General features: G+C 39.0%; 1 protein-coding gene across 2 annotated transcripts; it reads right to left on the minus strand.

The window, feature by feature from the left end:
* Positions 1-1,021: 1,021 nt before the first annotated feature.
* On the minus strand, positions 1,022-6,574 carry LOC144661601 (indian hedgehog protein-like). 2 transcript variants are annotated; one of them, XM_078522407.1, is made up of 4 exons: positions 6,493-6,574; positions 3,987-4,841; positions 3,526-3,787; positions 1,022-3,062 (listed from the first exon to the last, which is right to left on the minus strand). In XM_078522407.1, the coding sequence occupies exons 2-4, from the start codon at positions 4,284-4,286 to the stop codon at positions 2,425-2,427; spliced, it is 1,200 nt and encodes a 399-aa protein (XP_078378533.1). In that variant the 5' UTR covers positions 4,287-4,841; positions 6,493-6,574; the 3' UTR covers positions 1,022-2,424. The 2 variants fall into 2 exon arrangements, with proteins under 2 accessions (XP_078378533.1, XP_078378532.1); XM_078522406.1 differs by having other exon boundaries at positions 3,987-6,572.
* Between the last annotated feature and the right edge of the window lie 11,727 nt (positions 6,575-18,301).

The following is an 18,301-nucleotide window of genomic DNA, read 5'->3' on the forward strand; positions in this document are numbered from 1 at the left end:
CATCACGAGCGCGCGGCATGCGCCGAGCGGCAGCCAGACATGCACTTCTTTACTTTATCGCATGGCGGATCTTAAAGTAACCACAAGATCTGTTTGCGTTAAAAACCACTTAACACCTTAATTACAACGTCAAAAGATTCTTCAGATACCACGTTCTTCAACGCCTCTCGAAGACATCGCCTACAGGAAATCATTCACAGAGACAAATATGCCGTTTCTTTAGGAGAACTAACTTATTTTATTAACACGAAGACTGTTTTTAATCCAGCCTTCGCGCGAGCATTTTGTTAGATGTTTCTAGTCCCACTGCATCAGTTCGGGGAATATAACTTGAAATAAACTCGACTTTTGTTTATGAGAGCAGTTTATAATCAAATTATCGCTGGGCGTAATCGTGTTCTGAAAACACAGTTGCTAATTAATTATTAAGAACTGATACCGGAGATTTGTTTCACTGTTCTAGGTCCTTTTAAGACAAAATTTCGTGAAAAAAGAAATGCTAGATAAATCAATGTTTTTGGTTGAACTTTGTTGGTGACAAGAATTCGAGTTAAAATCATTTGGTCAAGTAATAAAAGATACGGAGCGTGTCTTGAGAGCGTACCCATAACATAAATCAAACATTTCACGCCCCTCGCTTTCACAACATTGACGCGCGCGTAATTGCAAGGAAGCGCTGACGGCTTTTTTGACGCGGTTGAATTGTTCCATGCACAAATTTAATTTTACTAGTTTTCTGCGTCCTCAGAAGCAGGAAAATTCTAGTCCTGATGGCAAATTCGTCGGTATTCTATTTGGAATCTTCGGTGATAAACGAATTACGGGTTACTTTCAAAAGACACGAGTGTCGCAAGTCCGTTGGCCAAATTAATGTTTTTAACATGACTGCGCAGTACTCCGAAATAATTTTAGGGCTACTGTTTTCTTTTCCTCTATTTCAAATCTACGTCTTTTAATGTTGAGAACATTCACTGAACGGACACAACTGGAACAGCGATAAGAAACCACAAGCCACAACAGATATATTAAACACAATGAGTGTTTACGTTGCAACATGTTTTAATATTGTTCCTAAATCATTCGTATAATTTTTTGCACTTTTTTTCTAGATTAACACTTTCTTTTTTTCACAATCCAGGAATGAACACCTGTTTGAAAGTCACCAGTTCACTTCAGATCACGAAGCAAGCCTAATAAAGCCAATTCTCGTCGATCGAGAAAACAAACTTTCGTGAACTGAGCATCAAAAGAATTTGACCTACAAAATGAAAAAAGAATTCCTTTGTACATAAGCTCGCTGCACAATATATTAAATTTGAGCCTTTTGTGCAAACTAGAAAACCTTTGACTAAACCGAATCTTTTGTAAACTTGGCCCTGTTCTATATAGGACATTTTTTACTGAATACACGAATGTCCTGAAAAAAGGCCTTAAAATGTTCGATCTAAATACTTAGAGAATTACCAGAACCCTCTAGGCAAACAATAGTGCACCCCGTCTATTTTTAAACTTCCTTCCACATATTGCTAACCTCTGTTTGTTTTCGGCTGTTTTTCTACTTTTTTTTATCAGACTTTATAGTTGACTTTTACAGTTCACCGACTGTTATTGTAACAACTCTACAAAATATGTCTTAAGTTAATGAACATGAAGTCAGTTTACTCCACATTGGAGCTAGTTTCATCATAAAACAAATCATAGTTCCTGCTATAATAGGCAATACTTTTTTACAAATACTTTTCATATAATATTTCGTCTTCCATTTCATACTTTAAACCAAAAGTTTCTGACTGTACATCGGTGACCTGCCGTTTATACAATACCATACAAAACTACGTTATACTGTACAATAGAGGCATAAATAGTTGTTAATTTATCTTAATTTATGTTCGAGGTGCCCTAGGTTTACTTACACACTAAGCTATTTCATTCACACTCAATATATTTAAGTATAAAAAAAACTCTGGAAACAAAAAAAAAACCGTAAGCTCGTAAACGTTATCTCGCTTTACTGATGCAAGAAATAAATTTGTGATGGCAAAAAAGTTGCTTTCTCTCTGAATTTGACACAAAAATATAATGTAAATCTCTCACACGAATCACAAGGTGAACACAAAAAACTTTGACTGAAAATTTGCTGCACAAGTAAGTCCACATTCAGAGCATCGAGGTTTCCTTTTGGCTTAACTGCTGAATACCTTGTCAATAATTTGCATTTCAATGACCGAGGCAATGACAATTTAGGCGCCAATTTGTGTACGCGGTTTTTTAAACATGATTAGGAAATGAGATGACAAAGGTGTTGAGCGGTATCTTTATGCATTCAGCAGCAACAAAACAAAAAAGACGTTAGGGCAGCCTAGCTTTCGTTAGAAAGAATATAATTCTCTCTTTTCATTAATTCTACCAACCAACACATTTCATTTACGAGAGCTCAAAGAGGCCCAACGCCTTGTTGATTGTCATAAGTAATTCTGGATACCAGTGCTTTCCTTGCTGAACGCTCAAGCGATCAGTGTTCCACAGGTTTGAACCATAATTATGTACAAGTCTCAAAGGACCAAACACCATGTGAGCGATTTTATGATCAGTGATCATTGCATAACAGGAGGATAGAACACCATCCACAATAATGTTACCTTCCATTGTTACTGGGGCAACCATGCCAGTTCGTTTAACAAGAGAAACTCGTTTTACTTGCGATGGAACGAGTGCACCATCTAATGAAACCAGAAGAAACTCGCCTGGTAACACTTTGCCTGCATGTTTTGACTGTAGCTGCATCCCTGTGGAATTACTTGTGAAGATTAGGTGTGAAGGAGTCAGTGTGATTTGTTTCGCGGGCTTTTCAGTCTCGATCAAAACGTGCGAAGCATGTGGTATGTCGGGCTTGTAATCTGCGAACATTGCGACTTCGCTGAGACCGATCGTTCCTTCTTGCGTCATAACTTGCACCAAATCGCCGACTCTGAGATTTCTCACTTGTAAATCAACGCCGTTTTCTAGTTTCACTGTCGAATCGGAGCTGAAACATCCATCCCAAGGTTCTTTGGAAAAGCCATCTGAAAATAGAACAGAAACGATACAATTTTACATTATACAGTGCTTTTCCTTAACCGATTATCAACAAACCAATTAATCAGTGCTTTAACTTCTCTAATGTAACACGCGGACGCAAGTTTGTTTTGGTGAATGGTGGGTTTTCACAGGAAGGGGCAAAGAAAAAATAACTTTTGTCGTTGAGGCCGGAATGACTTAACATAGTTTCTTTGTACTTCTAAAATTGGATTTGCGTGTTACCGCGGGGGCGGTGCAAAAGCTATTACCCCTTCAAACCAAAACATCAGCCACATGCCCTCAAAACAGACTTGACGATGAAAATTTAAAATATACGCGGGCAAATCATAAAAGAATTATACTAAAAATGCAACAATCCCCTACCTAAATAACCAGGAATAAATGAAAAAAGTTGGCATTCTAAAATCATTAACTTAAGCTCTTATGAATTAAATTAACAGTATTTACCTTCGCGAACGGAAGCGTGTATGTGTGATCTACTCTCGTAGAAAACCCAGTCAAAGCCTGCTTCGACAGCAAGTCGTCCTAGAAGACCGATTTTAGCTCTGTCCCTGTCAGATAAACGCAGGTCCACCGCTCGTCCTTCATAATGCAGCGAATTTTCTGAGTGTTGGTCTTGTTCGTCCCAAGCCTCGGTGACCACGAGCTTTACGGAAGGCCATTGTTGTTTGACTAAAGTCGCCAACTTGGTCAATTTATCTTTGCATCCCTAATGGCAAAAAATCGACAACATGAGTAAAGTTGTCGCGCTTTTTTTTTTCAAAAGTCGTGAATCTATGAATGAATGAACATCGCGCCGCGCACACTGACCTCTCAAGTGTGCATAAACCTCACAAGAAGTTACATGCTGTGCATTTAAAGTGATGAAAGGCAAGATATAAAATGTAAACAAACGAAAGAATTTTTACCTTCGACATTAAGCGATCTGCACCGGTCCCTTCTTCGTCTCGGAAAATTATAGCATTGTTGTAGCACGGCTCAAGTTTATCAAACTCCGGCGAATTTCTTGATATCTTCCCCTTAGCTGGTCCGCTGGCTTGTTGGCTGTTTTCGGTAGTGTCTGGAATACTCTGCTGCAGCATAAGAGGTTTTCTTGGGCGACTTTTTCCATAAGCATTTCTGGAGCCGCACGAGAGTGAAGGCCTGAACTGTACTACGACAAGTAGTAAAATGAAATGGCAAAAAATGGTGCAGTTCGTAATTTCCATGCCACTCAAAGTTCGCCAATCGTGTGGTTGTTCCAAGTATGCCCTGAGGCTAAATCTTCTGCTTCAAAAGAAATTACAAACGACGACGTTTCTTTACGCTAGAGTGCTCGTTTCTTCAACGACATGTTACTGACAGTGAAAATTTCGTGCTCAGTATTTCAATGTGATGATGACGCTACCGGCTGCTGATTGGCTGTCGTTTGAATGAGTGGCGTGTAGTTTGGCTGGCATTTATGTAAGGGTGTGTATATTCAACTACTTCCTGACCAAATCTACACCTGCCAATGCTAGCTTTTCTTCTTGCCCGAAAAAAATGCTTTACTTCGATTAATAGGCATTCGAAAAATTTTATCATCCGAGCATTTCCTTTGCTAATGAGTCGGGGACTTTCAAAATGCGAGAGGTTAACTGCCACTTTGGCTCATACTTTGCTAAAACTGCTAAAAGTTATGACTCGTTAATTTGCGGCAGTATTCAGGCTCTTTGTTCGACCAATCAAGAAAAAGATTTTGATTATTACCTCGTAGACTTCCAGATTCTTGTCAACATCGCTTTCTGAAATTAAATCAAGCGATTTCTTAATGTAAGAAATGTACTTTATTGTCCACTAACTAGAAAGGTTTGTCTAAACATCGGCTAGACTATATTTGTTTTTTTCGGTTTGAAATTAGCAATGTCATCCAATTTGAAATGAGTTCCTTCACGTATACAGCAAAAGCTTGCACGCAGAAATCTATCGTTTAGGTGTGCCTTGAATGTAATTCACATTACTTTGCACCGAATATAAGAATTCGATCCCTTTTGAATGGAAATTATCGCTAGTGTAATTAATAGAAAAACAAAGTAACATGTCAGATATATGTTTACTATGAAGGGTTGAAAACCTTATTTTATTCAAATGACTTTCTTTTATTATCGCATGTCAGTGTCTGTATCATTTTGGTATCCATAGAGTGGAACACAAACAAAGACAAACCCTCGCATTTAATTAAACTTTATTAACTTTAAAAGTAGACACATGACAAATAGAGCGCCCTTCTCTTAGCGGCATTTCTTAAGATTTTTTCCCACATTCCGTCGAATCTCGAACACAGAATTTCCGTGGCATTTCACCGCAATTTATCTCTGTACAAAGGCCTGCACCTTCTCTTTTTATTCGTCCATTTCCCTACACAATCTTTCCAAAACTGTTTTGTTTTATCGATATTCCAATTTTGAGCTATCGATCACGGAATCAGACCAATTTGGAGAGAATTCACAAAGGCTTCTTCCAATTGGACAACCTTTACAGAAGGACGCCAGTAAAGCGAAAACATAGCTGAGCATAAATAAAATGTTCGTTAACAATTCTTGTTGCGAAGAGTGCCATGTGTAGCGATCGAGACACGACTCAACAAAAGCGCGAGACGATTCAAGTTACGCTTACTTTGAAGTTTCTGTTTGCATGCCAATTGTGTAGCGAATGAAATGGATCATGTGCGAGTCAGTTTCATCACATGAGCAAGGGCCCAGCCACAACATTCCTCAACGGGTGGATACATTTCACATCTAATGTTCAATGACATTACAAATTGGAAGTCACTGTCGCCTTTTGTAAAGCAGTTTCGTTCGGTTATTGTTTTATTAGATGGTCTTCCCAGTAATCTTTCTATCCATTGTCGTTTTATTAGATCGTCACTGCTAAGAGTCAAAGTATACGGCTTTACCACAAGCGCTGTTCAAACTTTGAGGAGAGTAAAAAAGACCTGAAACAATGCGTTTGCTTCCAGAGGGCTCGGAAGAATTCAAAAGATAGTGATCTTTTTATATTTCATTTTTTTGTTTATGGTACTTCAGCTATTCAAATGTAGATTGCTTCATTAAAATATTTTCCTATCGTGCAGTGATCAGATGTAGGATACAGTTGTGAGCGCACGCTTTCGTTCAAACAGCCACCCTGGTGTCACTGCGGATCACTTTTTTCGAACAAATGTTCAAACTCCGGATAAAAACTGCCTAGTAAGTTTGCATTAGTGATTCAAACTCATTTTCAGAGACTTGAAGTGTGTGATAGAGTTTACCTAAATTGACCAAATAAAATGTTCTTATTTGTCACTCTCCGCCAACTTAATTATTCCATACGGCACGTCAGACCCCCAGATTGGATATTGCGCCAACTTCCGGACTTAAAATCAAACCTCCACAGTCCTTTTGAAATGTTTCATACCTTAATCCCACATTTTTAGCATTCCCCTAGGCTGTTCCAATCTTTTTCGCGCGGTAAAGCGAGCGCTTTAGATAATTGCGTCGCTTTATTGAAATAGGCGATTCCGGCTGCCAAAGTTGTTTGTTCACCTTCATCGAGGCACGAGAAATGGGCGTGTCCTGTGCTAATTGCTATAACGAAAGCAAGTATGAAGATTAATTAGAACGATTATCGGAGGCAGCTTTTAGCGCGTCAAGTTTACATGTAAACTGGCTCGGCGATAATTGCTTTGAGGTGAACTGAGCGATGAGTTTGTTTACAGGAAATACCTTAATCGCCTTATTTGGAGAGGTCGGCCCAATGCGAAAACGCACGCTCTTCAGAATATTAATTCAAAAATTACTTCGATGTTGCAGTTTTGACTGATAGAAACTTTTATAAATCGAGCATTCGATTCGTAAATGGCAATTGAAAGAGTTCAAAACAGCCTGCAATCTCCAAAGTCAAGGAGCTGTAACCAAGGAAAACAGATTAAGACAACAGATATAAATCTTTCTACTCAGTTGAAGCAAGTTGTTGCAAATGACACAAGGGCATGGTTAAAGCTATTGAAGACAGTAGATTTGCAAGCCTTGCATGTGCTCATTTTGTTGCAGAACATTATTAAGAGTGAATGGTTTGATCTCATCGCCTTAGCTTAATCTAACTTAACGTCTTTCCCGTCATTTATCTCAAACAAAATCTGCCGATTGCTTACTCACGGGTTTACTGAAACAAAGAAACGGTTCTACAGCAAACGAGCGCCACCCGATTTAATTAATCCTTTACAGATAGACTGATAAAAGGAACCGACTTTTAGACGAAACTTTTCATTAACCTGAGTTTTCCCAACTGAATTGATTTCAACTTTCAAGCCATGCCGTGGTTACAAGTTTCTCTTGCGCGCTTACATGCATCTCTCTAGAGCACGTTTTCTCACCCACCCCACCCTCTGTCCAAAGTGAACAGTAGGTGTACATAGGAACCTTCTAGGCCGGTTCCTTTCTTTTAGAGAAGACTTCTCCCCTTTCACTTACCTGAAAACGATTCTTAAGCCTAGACAATACCAATTTTAAACAGTTGGTTTTGCAATAGCAGAATTTGACATACACCTGAGTGGAGTCAGATCTTACTCCCCCCCCCTTACCCTCCCTCCTCCCCCTCCCCCCTGCAATACCGTGTTGTTACCACAGCGCAATTGTGACCGGCACTGAAAATAATTAGAGTATTTGCTCAAAATAAAATCTCTGTGTAATACTGTATGACAGTAGCTGTTCATACAAGCTGTCCTATCGAAACACGAATAAAAACGTTTAAAAGACAATTTATTTAAGACATAAATGACTCAATTATCGTAAATCAAATATTTTCTTTTCTATCGTCTTCAGAAATATTGTGTATTAATTCGTTGTTTTTCATGTACAGAAATGTCTTCAATGCAAAATATTTCGTGGCTCATTTGAGGCACATAAAAATAATTTTGGGGCTTGGAAAATCATCGTGTACGATTACCAATTCGAAATCTTTATTTTTAAAGCAAAGCTGGATTTTCCATGCAGTTTCACCGGAACAGATGTAAAACTACTTAGAGTTCAAATCTGCACAGAAACATCGATCGGCTAGGGATTTCCTCTTGCAGAAAACCTGCTTACTCCTCAATATATTTTCTTTTTCGCAAAACCTGATTGTGTTTAGCAGAAAATTCAGTAGCAAAGAAAAAAATAATGAGCCTAATGCACCAAAACCATCAATCCACAAATTATCAGCAAACCCTCCACAAGATAAATCGAACCCCGGGGAATATCAGATAAAAAGTTTGTTTTGAAAATCTCGGATTTGCATGAAAAATCTAGGTCAGACTGATTACTTATTAATTTCAGTTTTTCTTAATCAGAAGACATCTTGGTGCCAGCTAATAGTCATTCTAAATTTAGCAGCAAAGACTGTTTTTGCAGTCTCCCTCTGTGAAATCTCCTCCCATTGCAAGAAAAAGAACTGAAGCATCGCAGACCTAAATATTTTTACGCGCATAATTCCTCTACACCATGTATTCCTCGAGGAAGAACGCCCAATTATAAGAATGCAGTCTTCTGTACTCGCTTGTTGAGGCAAAGACAGTCTGACACCAAGAATTATTTTACTATTATGGTAACAAAAACCTCATGTATAAATCATGTTTTGTTCAGTTCTAAAAATATATGAGCTGTAACCTCGACCGATAATCAGTTTCAAAACTATTTATTCAGACACGAAAGAAAAAGATACAACAGTTTAAAATGATTTTCGGTCACAGTTAAAACACAAAAAGATGCAGAAAACTTTACGATTAAAATCCAAATCACGATGTTTCAAAATGAAAATTGTTTCGCGTGTGTGTTTAAAGGAGCTGACAAAACTGACCATGATAAAATAAATAATTAAAATTGCACTGAAAATTTGTCGAAAATTCCTATTTTCAATAAAAAATAAGTCTGGCTTAAATTGAGATTTGAACTTTTACTTGTTGCATTCATATTTGATGAAACTTAAAAACTGACTAAAGCAGCCATTTTTAAGGACTTTCTATTTTTAACAAGTAATGAACATTGAAAAATCGAACGCCTTCAGCATGCACGCGATGGAAGTACCAAGGTCACCGTAAACTTGCTTTTTAGTTTTCTCTGGATAAATTCACAAGTAGTTTTCTCTGAGTTAAGTCAATCAGATCTTGCCGAATTTATTTTATTTGTTGCAATAAAAATTCATCGTTGCCTGCGATTGAAGTAGGACTTCTAATCAGGCCCTGTCAAAATCAGTTTGTGGTTTCGCAACGATCAGCTATCTTATCATTCCCTATGATTTTGCAAGCCGTGAAGGCGTTTCTTTTGGTCCAAGAAAACTCATAACAAAGCAAAATGACTTGAACTGAGAGCTAAGATAAAAACACAACAAAGACGGAGCACTATATACTAAGGATTTTCACTCCGCACTCATACAAGCTAGATCGCCGGCAATTTTTTCACAAAGAATTTCAAAAATTCATGTAAATTACTGCAATTCATTTTTATCAATTTAATCTCACCTCTAATTTTATCTGTGTACACTGACAGGTGATCAACTTCTCGACTGAAAATCCTTCACTATTTTTCAGTTAAATGGTCGTGTGTTACCCGCGCTGATTGCACAATACATCTGATTTAAAAACCTTCTGCAATTCGTTTCAAGCGAAACACCATAAACTGACAGACATCTGAATTTTTAGAGAATTTCTTCTTTTCCGTAGCGTACTAATTAGAAAGGCTGAACAAAAACCTCTATTTAGACCTCTACGGATGGATATATGGATGTTCCAGCGGGTGAATTATATTACAAACTTGGCAAATGTGTTGTGGGCCCACTGGACTTGCATCCCATCTAGGGGAAGTCAGAGCAATACTACTAAATTCGTTTCGTTGGGTGATGCCACAGAAACTAGAGTTACCCACCTTATTCGGCAGTTTAATAACTGGCCGACTTTTCAATGAATGCTAGGTCTCCAAACTAAGAAAAAATAAAGCAAAACAGGTTTTTTTTTCACGTTTTAACACCAAAGTTTGCTGTATAAAAATATTAGATTGCGCGCATAAATCAAACGGTTGATCATCAGGTGATCAGAACGTTGATCGACTCTAACTTTTTACTCTGTATGATCTTGTAGCTGATTTTTCACAAACAGTTTGTGGCCGTCGATAGTTACGATAATTTTAGTTTAGAAATTGGCTTGAAATGATTGAACCAAACTCTTTTTACTAAGTTATGCCGCTAACTATTCAATAAAACTGGATTTTAAGACCACTGAGGTAGAGCGTCTTCGTGAACGCCACACGACAATACTCCACACATTAAAGTCATCAATCAACAGTTTTCAGCACAATTTATCACATGCATGCGAGAAAGTGGACACTTTTAAACTACTGTAGCAAGGCGTTCACTTTAGCAGTTATCGAAATTTCTCCTGCTTTAGCAACGATCCTGCCTTCAGTTTTAGAACAAAACGTCCATGGATGTTACATCCACCGAAAACCCTGTCGTAATTTCAAGACAGATATCATCTATAAAGAATCATGCTTGAAATATGTACACCGTACGCACTTAAACAAGTGCAATCCTTAATTAATTAGCAACAGTGTTTTTATTAGCCCGATGACATTTAAAGATAATTTGATTATAAACTGTTTTGGCGCTTTACTTTTTATGCTTTTTTCAGGTCTTAGCTAGTAAAAGCATATAACTCGTCTTTGTAAAGTCGGTTTGAGGCAGGCTGTCAAACATAACTTAAAGCTAAAATTGGCAGAACAGTCAAAAGCAAGTAGCATTTTAGTCTCCCAGAATGATTTCCTGTTGAAGATTTCTGCTAGAGGTGTGGCATCCGAAGAACGAACCGTTGACGTCATATTTAAAGGTGTCAAAAGGTTTTTAACAGCTACAAATCTTTTGGTACACTTTCAAGATCCGTAAGAGATAACAGAAACATGTCTGGTAGACCCTAGCACGCGCCACCACGCCACTCAAGAGGATGTTAAAGTATTTCGGAAATAAAAATATTTTCAGGAAATGTTAGGTCGGAAAGGTGTTAACAACTCGAAAGAAAGGTGTTAACTGCAGTAATGACTTCGCGCCGATTCATGTCATTCATGTCTGGAGAGACACAAAGTATTTCTCTTGCACGTGTGAGTCGTGTGAGTTGCGTGTTCGTCATACACAATCCTAGCAAAATTTAAGCCAGAACTTGCGAATCATTGAATCATCTTATTTAAACGAATTTCTTTAAACAAAAGGGACATTCATACAGAAAACTTTCACCGACCCGAATTTCTATTCTAATTCTGTCACTCAAGTCAAGCAGTAAGCGCGAAGGGAGTTGAAAACCATTTGAGTGAGTTGGGATATCCGGAACAAATTGAAAACGGTAAAACTAATCACCCCCACCCGTTCCGTCAGGCATAAGTGCTCGGTTTTCATGAAAGGCGAGGACTGACTCCTCCACAGGCTATTCTAAGGCCGATTGAGCGGGGATTCTGATAGAGAGTCGCGAGTTGGAGCGCGAAGCGGGAGCGGTGGCATGAGTGATTTGAAGGGAAAAAACTTTTCCTTCCCGTGTCTCCCTTCGCCCACGCTTTCCTTAATAATCAAGTAGCATTTTCCCCCAACGATCGCGAGTGACTGGGGACGAGGCAGAGGCGAGGACACATCTAAAGGCTGCAAAAATCTGCTTGGTCTACAAAGATACACTCTGAAACTTGTACCTTGGTGTAAACGTTCCGACGTATCGTCTTTATTCTCAACATTTGCAACGTTATTCCATAAGCGGGAGAAATCTTGAACTTTAAAAGCGCAGGTCATATTAATTTACTGCGCACAGTCTTCTAAAATATAAGGAATATTTCGATTTCAAGATTTCCTGTTTTTTGTTATTCGTTTACATGATATCAATAAAAAAGTGTGGCTTTGCCTTCAAGATGCTGGCGTTTCGAGTTAAGCATGTTCTTAACAGCACTAATCGTTCTAATGGGATAAAAATTTCGTGAGATTTTAGAGATTTACTGCGCTCTGATCTCTAGTCAGTGGGTGGGTGGCGCGGTGGCCTAATGGCTAGTGCGCTGGACTCTGGACCGAGCGGTCCGGGTTCAAGCCCTGGCCGCGGTACTGTGTTGTGTTCTTGGGCAAGACACTTTATTCTTATAGTGCCCCTCTCCACCCAGGTGTATCAATGCGTACCGGCGAATTTAATGCTGGGGGTAACCCTGCGATGGACTAGCATCCCATCCAGAGAGTAGTAGAAATACTCCTAGTCGCTTCGTGCTTTGGAAACCTGGATATTTAAGCTCCGGCCTGATGGGCCACTAGGCTTGAACGCAAATAATAGGTCCCTGTAACCAACGTCTTTTATAATCACACAGGAGACTATTGAAATTCTGATCAGTTTCTACCCTGATCAGACAGAGTATCTTGGGTAGGAAGAATTTAGCTTTGAAATGTTTACCAAAAATGCTTCAGCGAGTCTCAAGGACTACACAAACAGCATCGAAACTTGTTTGTTTGTTCATTATAACCCACATCCACGGAGACCCAGGGGCAGCAAGTCGGGACGACGGGATTTTGGTTTTGGGCAAAAGTTTACAACAAGCTCGGAAGAGCCCCTGGGCACTTACTCTTACTGAACCAGTTCCTGAAGCGTTTGACCTCCTTCCTTCTGATTGGCCAGAAAAATAGTTTTTCTGGCCAATCAGCGAGGAGGACCAGCAGAGCGACTCGAACATTCTTACACGAAGCTGTTTTCCTCATCGGCTCGTCATAGTTGCTTGGCCTGTACATTGGATGATTTTTCATGGAGAGCCTTAGGAAAAAATACGCTTTACGCGACTTCCATCTTCTACACCGTCCGTTGCGCGCTTTTTAAATAGCTAGTAGAGTAAATAACGATTCATTTTATTTCTCCTCGATCGTTGAGCAGCTTCTGAAACTTCCCACGTTGGGGATTTTGTTGCACGGGCCAGGCAATAGCAAACATATCGCTGGCGTCACCTATTGTTATTTTTGTGCCAGCCGGAAAATTATTGACTGTTGAAACAAAGGGATTTTTTGGTTAATTTGGATATATAACCCACAGTAATTACATTTTAAATACGATAAGTTTCCTTTTCCCTCAAAAATGGTATGTAAAAGGGTAAGAGTTTGGCAACCTCGTCCCCAGGGCGCTTTTTCCTTCATAGTGGGAAAAGCGCCCTGGGGTCTGGGGACGAGGTTGAGAGTTTAGACCTTGGGGATTAAAACTTGGTTGAGTACCCCCGGAGTTTATCCCTGGAAGAAACCCTTACGATAGTGTGTGAACACTTAAATAAAAGCTCTTGAGCAGTACTTTTATGCTGTACCGATGCTTTGTTTTGTAGATTTGGACCGGCGTTCAAAGCCGAAAGTTGAGCATTTTTTAAAATAAATTTTCTTGACAAGTTCTTTCACATGGTACTGTTTATTATGTTATAGTATAATTTTCAGAGGTGAATATAAGAATCGAACATTCCGATTGGTCGAGAAGCTCGGTTTATGACGATATAATAGGTATTTCAAAGCTAGATTACCAAGGCACGCCACCTTAGTCATCCAGGCAAGTAAACAAGGCGGACAATTGCTGATTGAAATTTTCGTTGATTCGATAGAAATCACTCCCAGTTGGGATATTCAAAACACTGGTAATTTTGGAAAAAAATTTAATACCGGGGCCCTTAGACTAAAATGATCTACAAAAAATGATGCCAGTTCAAGCCGTGACGTGTTCAGAAGACGAAACCTATGTTTGCGACCACACAAATGATAGCTTTTGAGCAGCACTTTTTTGTGAACTTCTTAGAACTTATTTGTTGCCAGCCCACTGCAAGAGCCCTCTGTTTCTGAATATCCTCGATACGCCCCTGATACTAAAAGTAGAGCTCCCAAAAAGTAATGATTTCAAAAAGGAGCATGGATGATCAAACTAAGAATAAAAGAAGATTCTAATCGATAACAAAAAATTTCAATCTGGTTTTTGTTTCGGTGGAATAGATAAGTGCACCATCAATGACATGCAATCTAGTCCTCGAGTCTTCCTTCTTTTTCTGGATGTTACCGCGTTTTGACTTAAAAAAGTAGCCCAAAAGAGGTGTGATTTATTTGTGTTAAATTGCTATTTAATAGAGGGGTGATCTTGCTTTATGGTTTGATCTCACCCTTCTCGTGTTAGCATGTAGTCCAGTCTCTGAACTCTCCCTTCCACGCGCCCTTTATAGGGGTTGAACCCAGGCGCGTGAAGAGAGAGTTCAGGGACTGGACTAGTTAGCATGTAGTGTGTTATACAAAAACTATTTTTTCTCAAAATGACAGGCGTTAATGCTCCTTTGAGTCCTGACTCAGCTGTTTCAAAGCTTTTTTATTATTATTGGCCTTTCCTCACTTGCTCTTCAATCTTGGTCCGGATCAACTGTTTCCACTAGAATAGGTTTTCAGATAAACCTTGATTTGTTTTTCACTTCATACATAGCGCTGTGTTGTTTGCTCATTCTTACTGCCTATGTTTGGTTTCCTGTGCAGCTAAGCTCGCCAAAGAGATAAATGGTCGCTTTCTCTTGAACTAGCATGGCAACTGGACCTCTTTTTTTCTACTTTATACTTTAGGCCACGGGTGGTTTCAAGGGCTTCTCTCTCAATCTTGTCGGTTTAATATTTGTCGGCTTCCATTCCTTGTCGACAAGTCTCAAAAACATCTCCCAGAAATCCTTTAATTAGCTCTTTTCACCACTAAACACTGGAATGTTTAAAGGTTTAAATCGCTGGCTGACATATGAATGTATTGACTGGGAGAGCAACTTCGGCACACGGTGGCTTTGTGGTTAGTGCGCTGGACGTACTTTCGGTTCCTTCCCTTTTCTTAGTGGTCCCCGCCTGTGTGTGCTATTTGTTTTGCACCATTTAACGCAGTGTTTCAATTTCTCTCGGTTCCCGCCACCTTGGCAATCCCACTTCCCTCTCTATCTTAGCTTTACAGCACACGATGATTCAGAGTAGTTAAGAGGGTCCTGAAGGGGTAAAATGGGAGCTGGGATTTGCCTCTTTTTGGACTGGGAAAATGGGATTCGTGCACTGGGACTTGGATTTTACCACTGGGAATGGGACAAACACTTTGAAAAATGGGAATGGGATTTCTCTTCTTTGTGAGACTTGCTAGTCTCTGACTCTATAATTTCACACAAATACTCGAATTATCCCACTGTGATGACACAAAAAGTCAGTATTTTTCCAGGCTTTACGCTGCGGTCATATTCTGTCCGTGTTCAGCAGTTTGTTTAAATAGAGAATAATTGCCAACGAGACAGCCGAGCCAAGAGGCGAGGTTGTCGAGGCGGCAGAATCATAGAGCCGTGTGCGTATGGGACTTTTTTTTGACCATATTTGGGTGTAAGTAAACCCCATATTTGGGTTGTATTGTTCTTCCCAACTGGTTCCCAGTCTCTCACTCCTTGCTAGAGAGCAAATGACCAAAATGGCGTCCACGCGGCTCGCTGTTAGAATTTTCAATGTGGTCATTCATCCATTTACCGATAAATACACCTTTAGGGAATTATAAATCGAAAGAGACTACCCTACAGAATATTCGACCGCCGAAAAAATGAACATCAAGGTCTTCAAAGCGATGAAATAATCTTTCGACTTTGGAGTCCTTTGACTTACGATCGAAGAGAGACATGAAAATCAAAGGCGGACTGTTGACTTCAAATAGAGTTTTCTTGACTTATGAGAATGCTGAAGTGGGGTAAATGCTTCCTTTTAGTGTTGATTGTGTTTATAGTAATTGTTTGACCGATGATTTATTCCAAATCATATACCGTTTATATTTTATTTGGCACGCATTTTCGCTCCGCGTAGGAATAACATCAATACAAAGCGACGCTCACTAAAATTACTGCATGTCATACACACAAGAAAGTCAAAAGTTTTTTTGCTTCTAACGGCAAATGTAATGTTAACTTGAATAAAAATTTTGCCTCCAAATAATCCTTGACCGTTCAAGTTTTGTTTTCTGTTCAAATTTTTCAAGTTTTGCGTAACTGAACATGACACTTCGCATGCGAGACTGAAATCTAACCCGTGCATTACTGTCTCTGATTACTGAAAATTATTTTTAAAAAAGCATCTTAGCAGTTTTGATTTTGGGATTTGATTTATAAGAAATCTTGAAATGCAACTATCCCTATTGTGGACGGAAACATTTCAACCATCGCGTGTTGTAGTGATTAAACCTCATTTAATAGTTAATTATTGCCTACATTTTGTGACATTTTAACGTTGAAAAGAATTTAGTTATCAATCTGTCAAACCCGTAGCCTGCGTAGCAGACATCTGTGTACGTTTTTTAGTGTGTTTAAAAGAGTGCGCGATCGCGAGAATACGCGCGCTGGAAACTACGGCGCCTGTGTCATTTATGAACACCAGAGAAATAGCACTTTTTTCGCATATTACCTAAAATACAATTTACCATATTTTGGTCATTTCAAATATAGTTCTATCAAAAACCATTCAATATCTGTTCTTATGAACAAACATGAGTATTTCGCTCGTTGGCACTTACCGATAGGTACAACTAGTAATAATTTATACATGGTTGTGTGGAGATATGAAATATATCTTCGAGTGTTCAACGCGAAGGCTCACGATTGAGCGCAGCGACGAGTGAGATATCGGTTTGAACACGAGAAGATAATTTTCATATCTCCAAGCAACCATGTATTATTTTGTTTATTCTATAAACCTACTAATAACGAGGTTTTGATAAAGATTTCCGACTAATTCCCGAAGATTTCCGAAGATTTTAAAACTGTTGTCCAAAGGTCATAAGAATAAAGTTAAATTGATTGGAAGGCTGGTACAACGAAAGGAGGGCACGAATGTTTCCGAACATTTTCCGAAAATTTCTGAAGATTGCCAAAGATACCTGAAGATTTCCGAGAGAAGATCCGAAGATGTTTCAAATTAATATCGATCAACTCTGGCTTAATTACCTTTAAAACATGGCAAACTTGTCAGCACGTGATTAGTGATATGGTAATTCGAGTGATGTTCCGACTGATCATTATGAAGTTGATAAAAGTCTTAGTGGTGTGGACAGTGAATATGACACAGAAGTATTCTGTCTTGATTTTGATTTCGAATCTACAGAGATGATTAGTGATGCAGAATCTGTAATACTCGATGAGGAAACTTCACAAGATACTGATGCCATTAATGTTTCGCAATATACAGTCAATATGATAAGAGGTCCAATGTGGCATGGAATGGGAAGAGGGGGTGTCTTTACCCCAGAAACGATGACGCCAAATTAATTTACAGTCATTATATGCACAGGTTTTTAACCTGTACTTATGGAAATGGGATTTCTTGTTTATGAACTGGGATTTGGACCAAAATTAGCCTGGGAACTGGGATTTGGACCAAAATCGGGCTGGGAACTGGGATTTAGGACCCCCCTTCAGGACCCTCAGTTAAGGGTAAATTTAACAATTACAGCCATAAGTAGTATATACTAAAACAGTGGATAGCCTTTTTTGCGCGTGCTGTACTCGCTATCAGGAAAGGAACTAGTAAAAAATATCCTTTTGAACTATATTATCTCACTGTTTAAGTATTTACTTAAACAACTATTCACCTCAGTGTGCGTGGCTAGTGGTGGATATTTACCACGGCGCTTTGCGGCTCAGTAAATATCCACCACTAGCTATCTCCACTTGGCGGTAAAGAGTTGTTAACTATTGAGATGTTCTCACCGACACCTACACCTACCATATTTGTGGTCAATGGTAAACCAATTAATGGTAAACCAATGGTAAACCAATCAAAACTCAGGAATTGCAATATCCAATGACTAGTTTTTAATAGGTGCTTTTATAAGTAAGTCCACATAAAATATTTTCTTGAAGTCGATTTATTATATGTTGTCCAATGTTTCAAGTTTTGTTTTCTCCAGCTATAGCTATACTTTCTACTCGCATGAAACGTAAATAACCATGTCTTTTGTAGCTGACCTCGGTGTTTGCAGCCATGCTGAACTATTCTTTTCGCTCTACAATTGGAAACATTGCATCGTACTCATTCACTGAAGAAAGTTTTAGAAAATCTTCAAGTCAAGTTTTATTACATGTATACACAAAGGAATACCGTTAAGCCTTGCCGAGGGTAGCCTGGGAACCATAGTTCAGCGATGGTTGAGACAATACGCGGAGGCATACATGACGCATATAATAGTCAA

The sequence above is a fragment of the Oculina patagonica genome, chromosome 7 (genome assembly GCF_052425735.1).
Source record: "Oculina patagonica isolate OP01 chromosome 7, crgOcupat, whole genome shotgun sequence".
In the NCBI taxonomy this organism is placed as follows: domain Eukaryota; kingdom Metazoa; phylum Cnidaria; class Anthozoa; order Scleractinia; family Oculinidae; genus Oculina; species Oculina patagonica.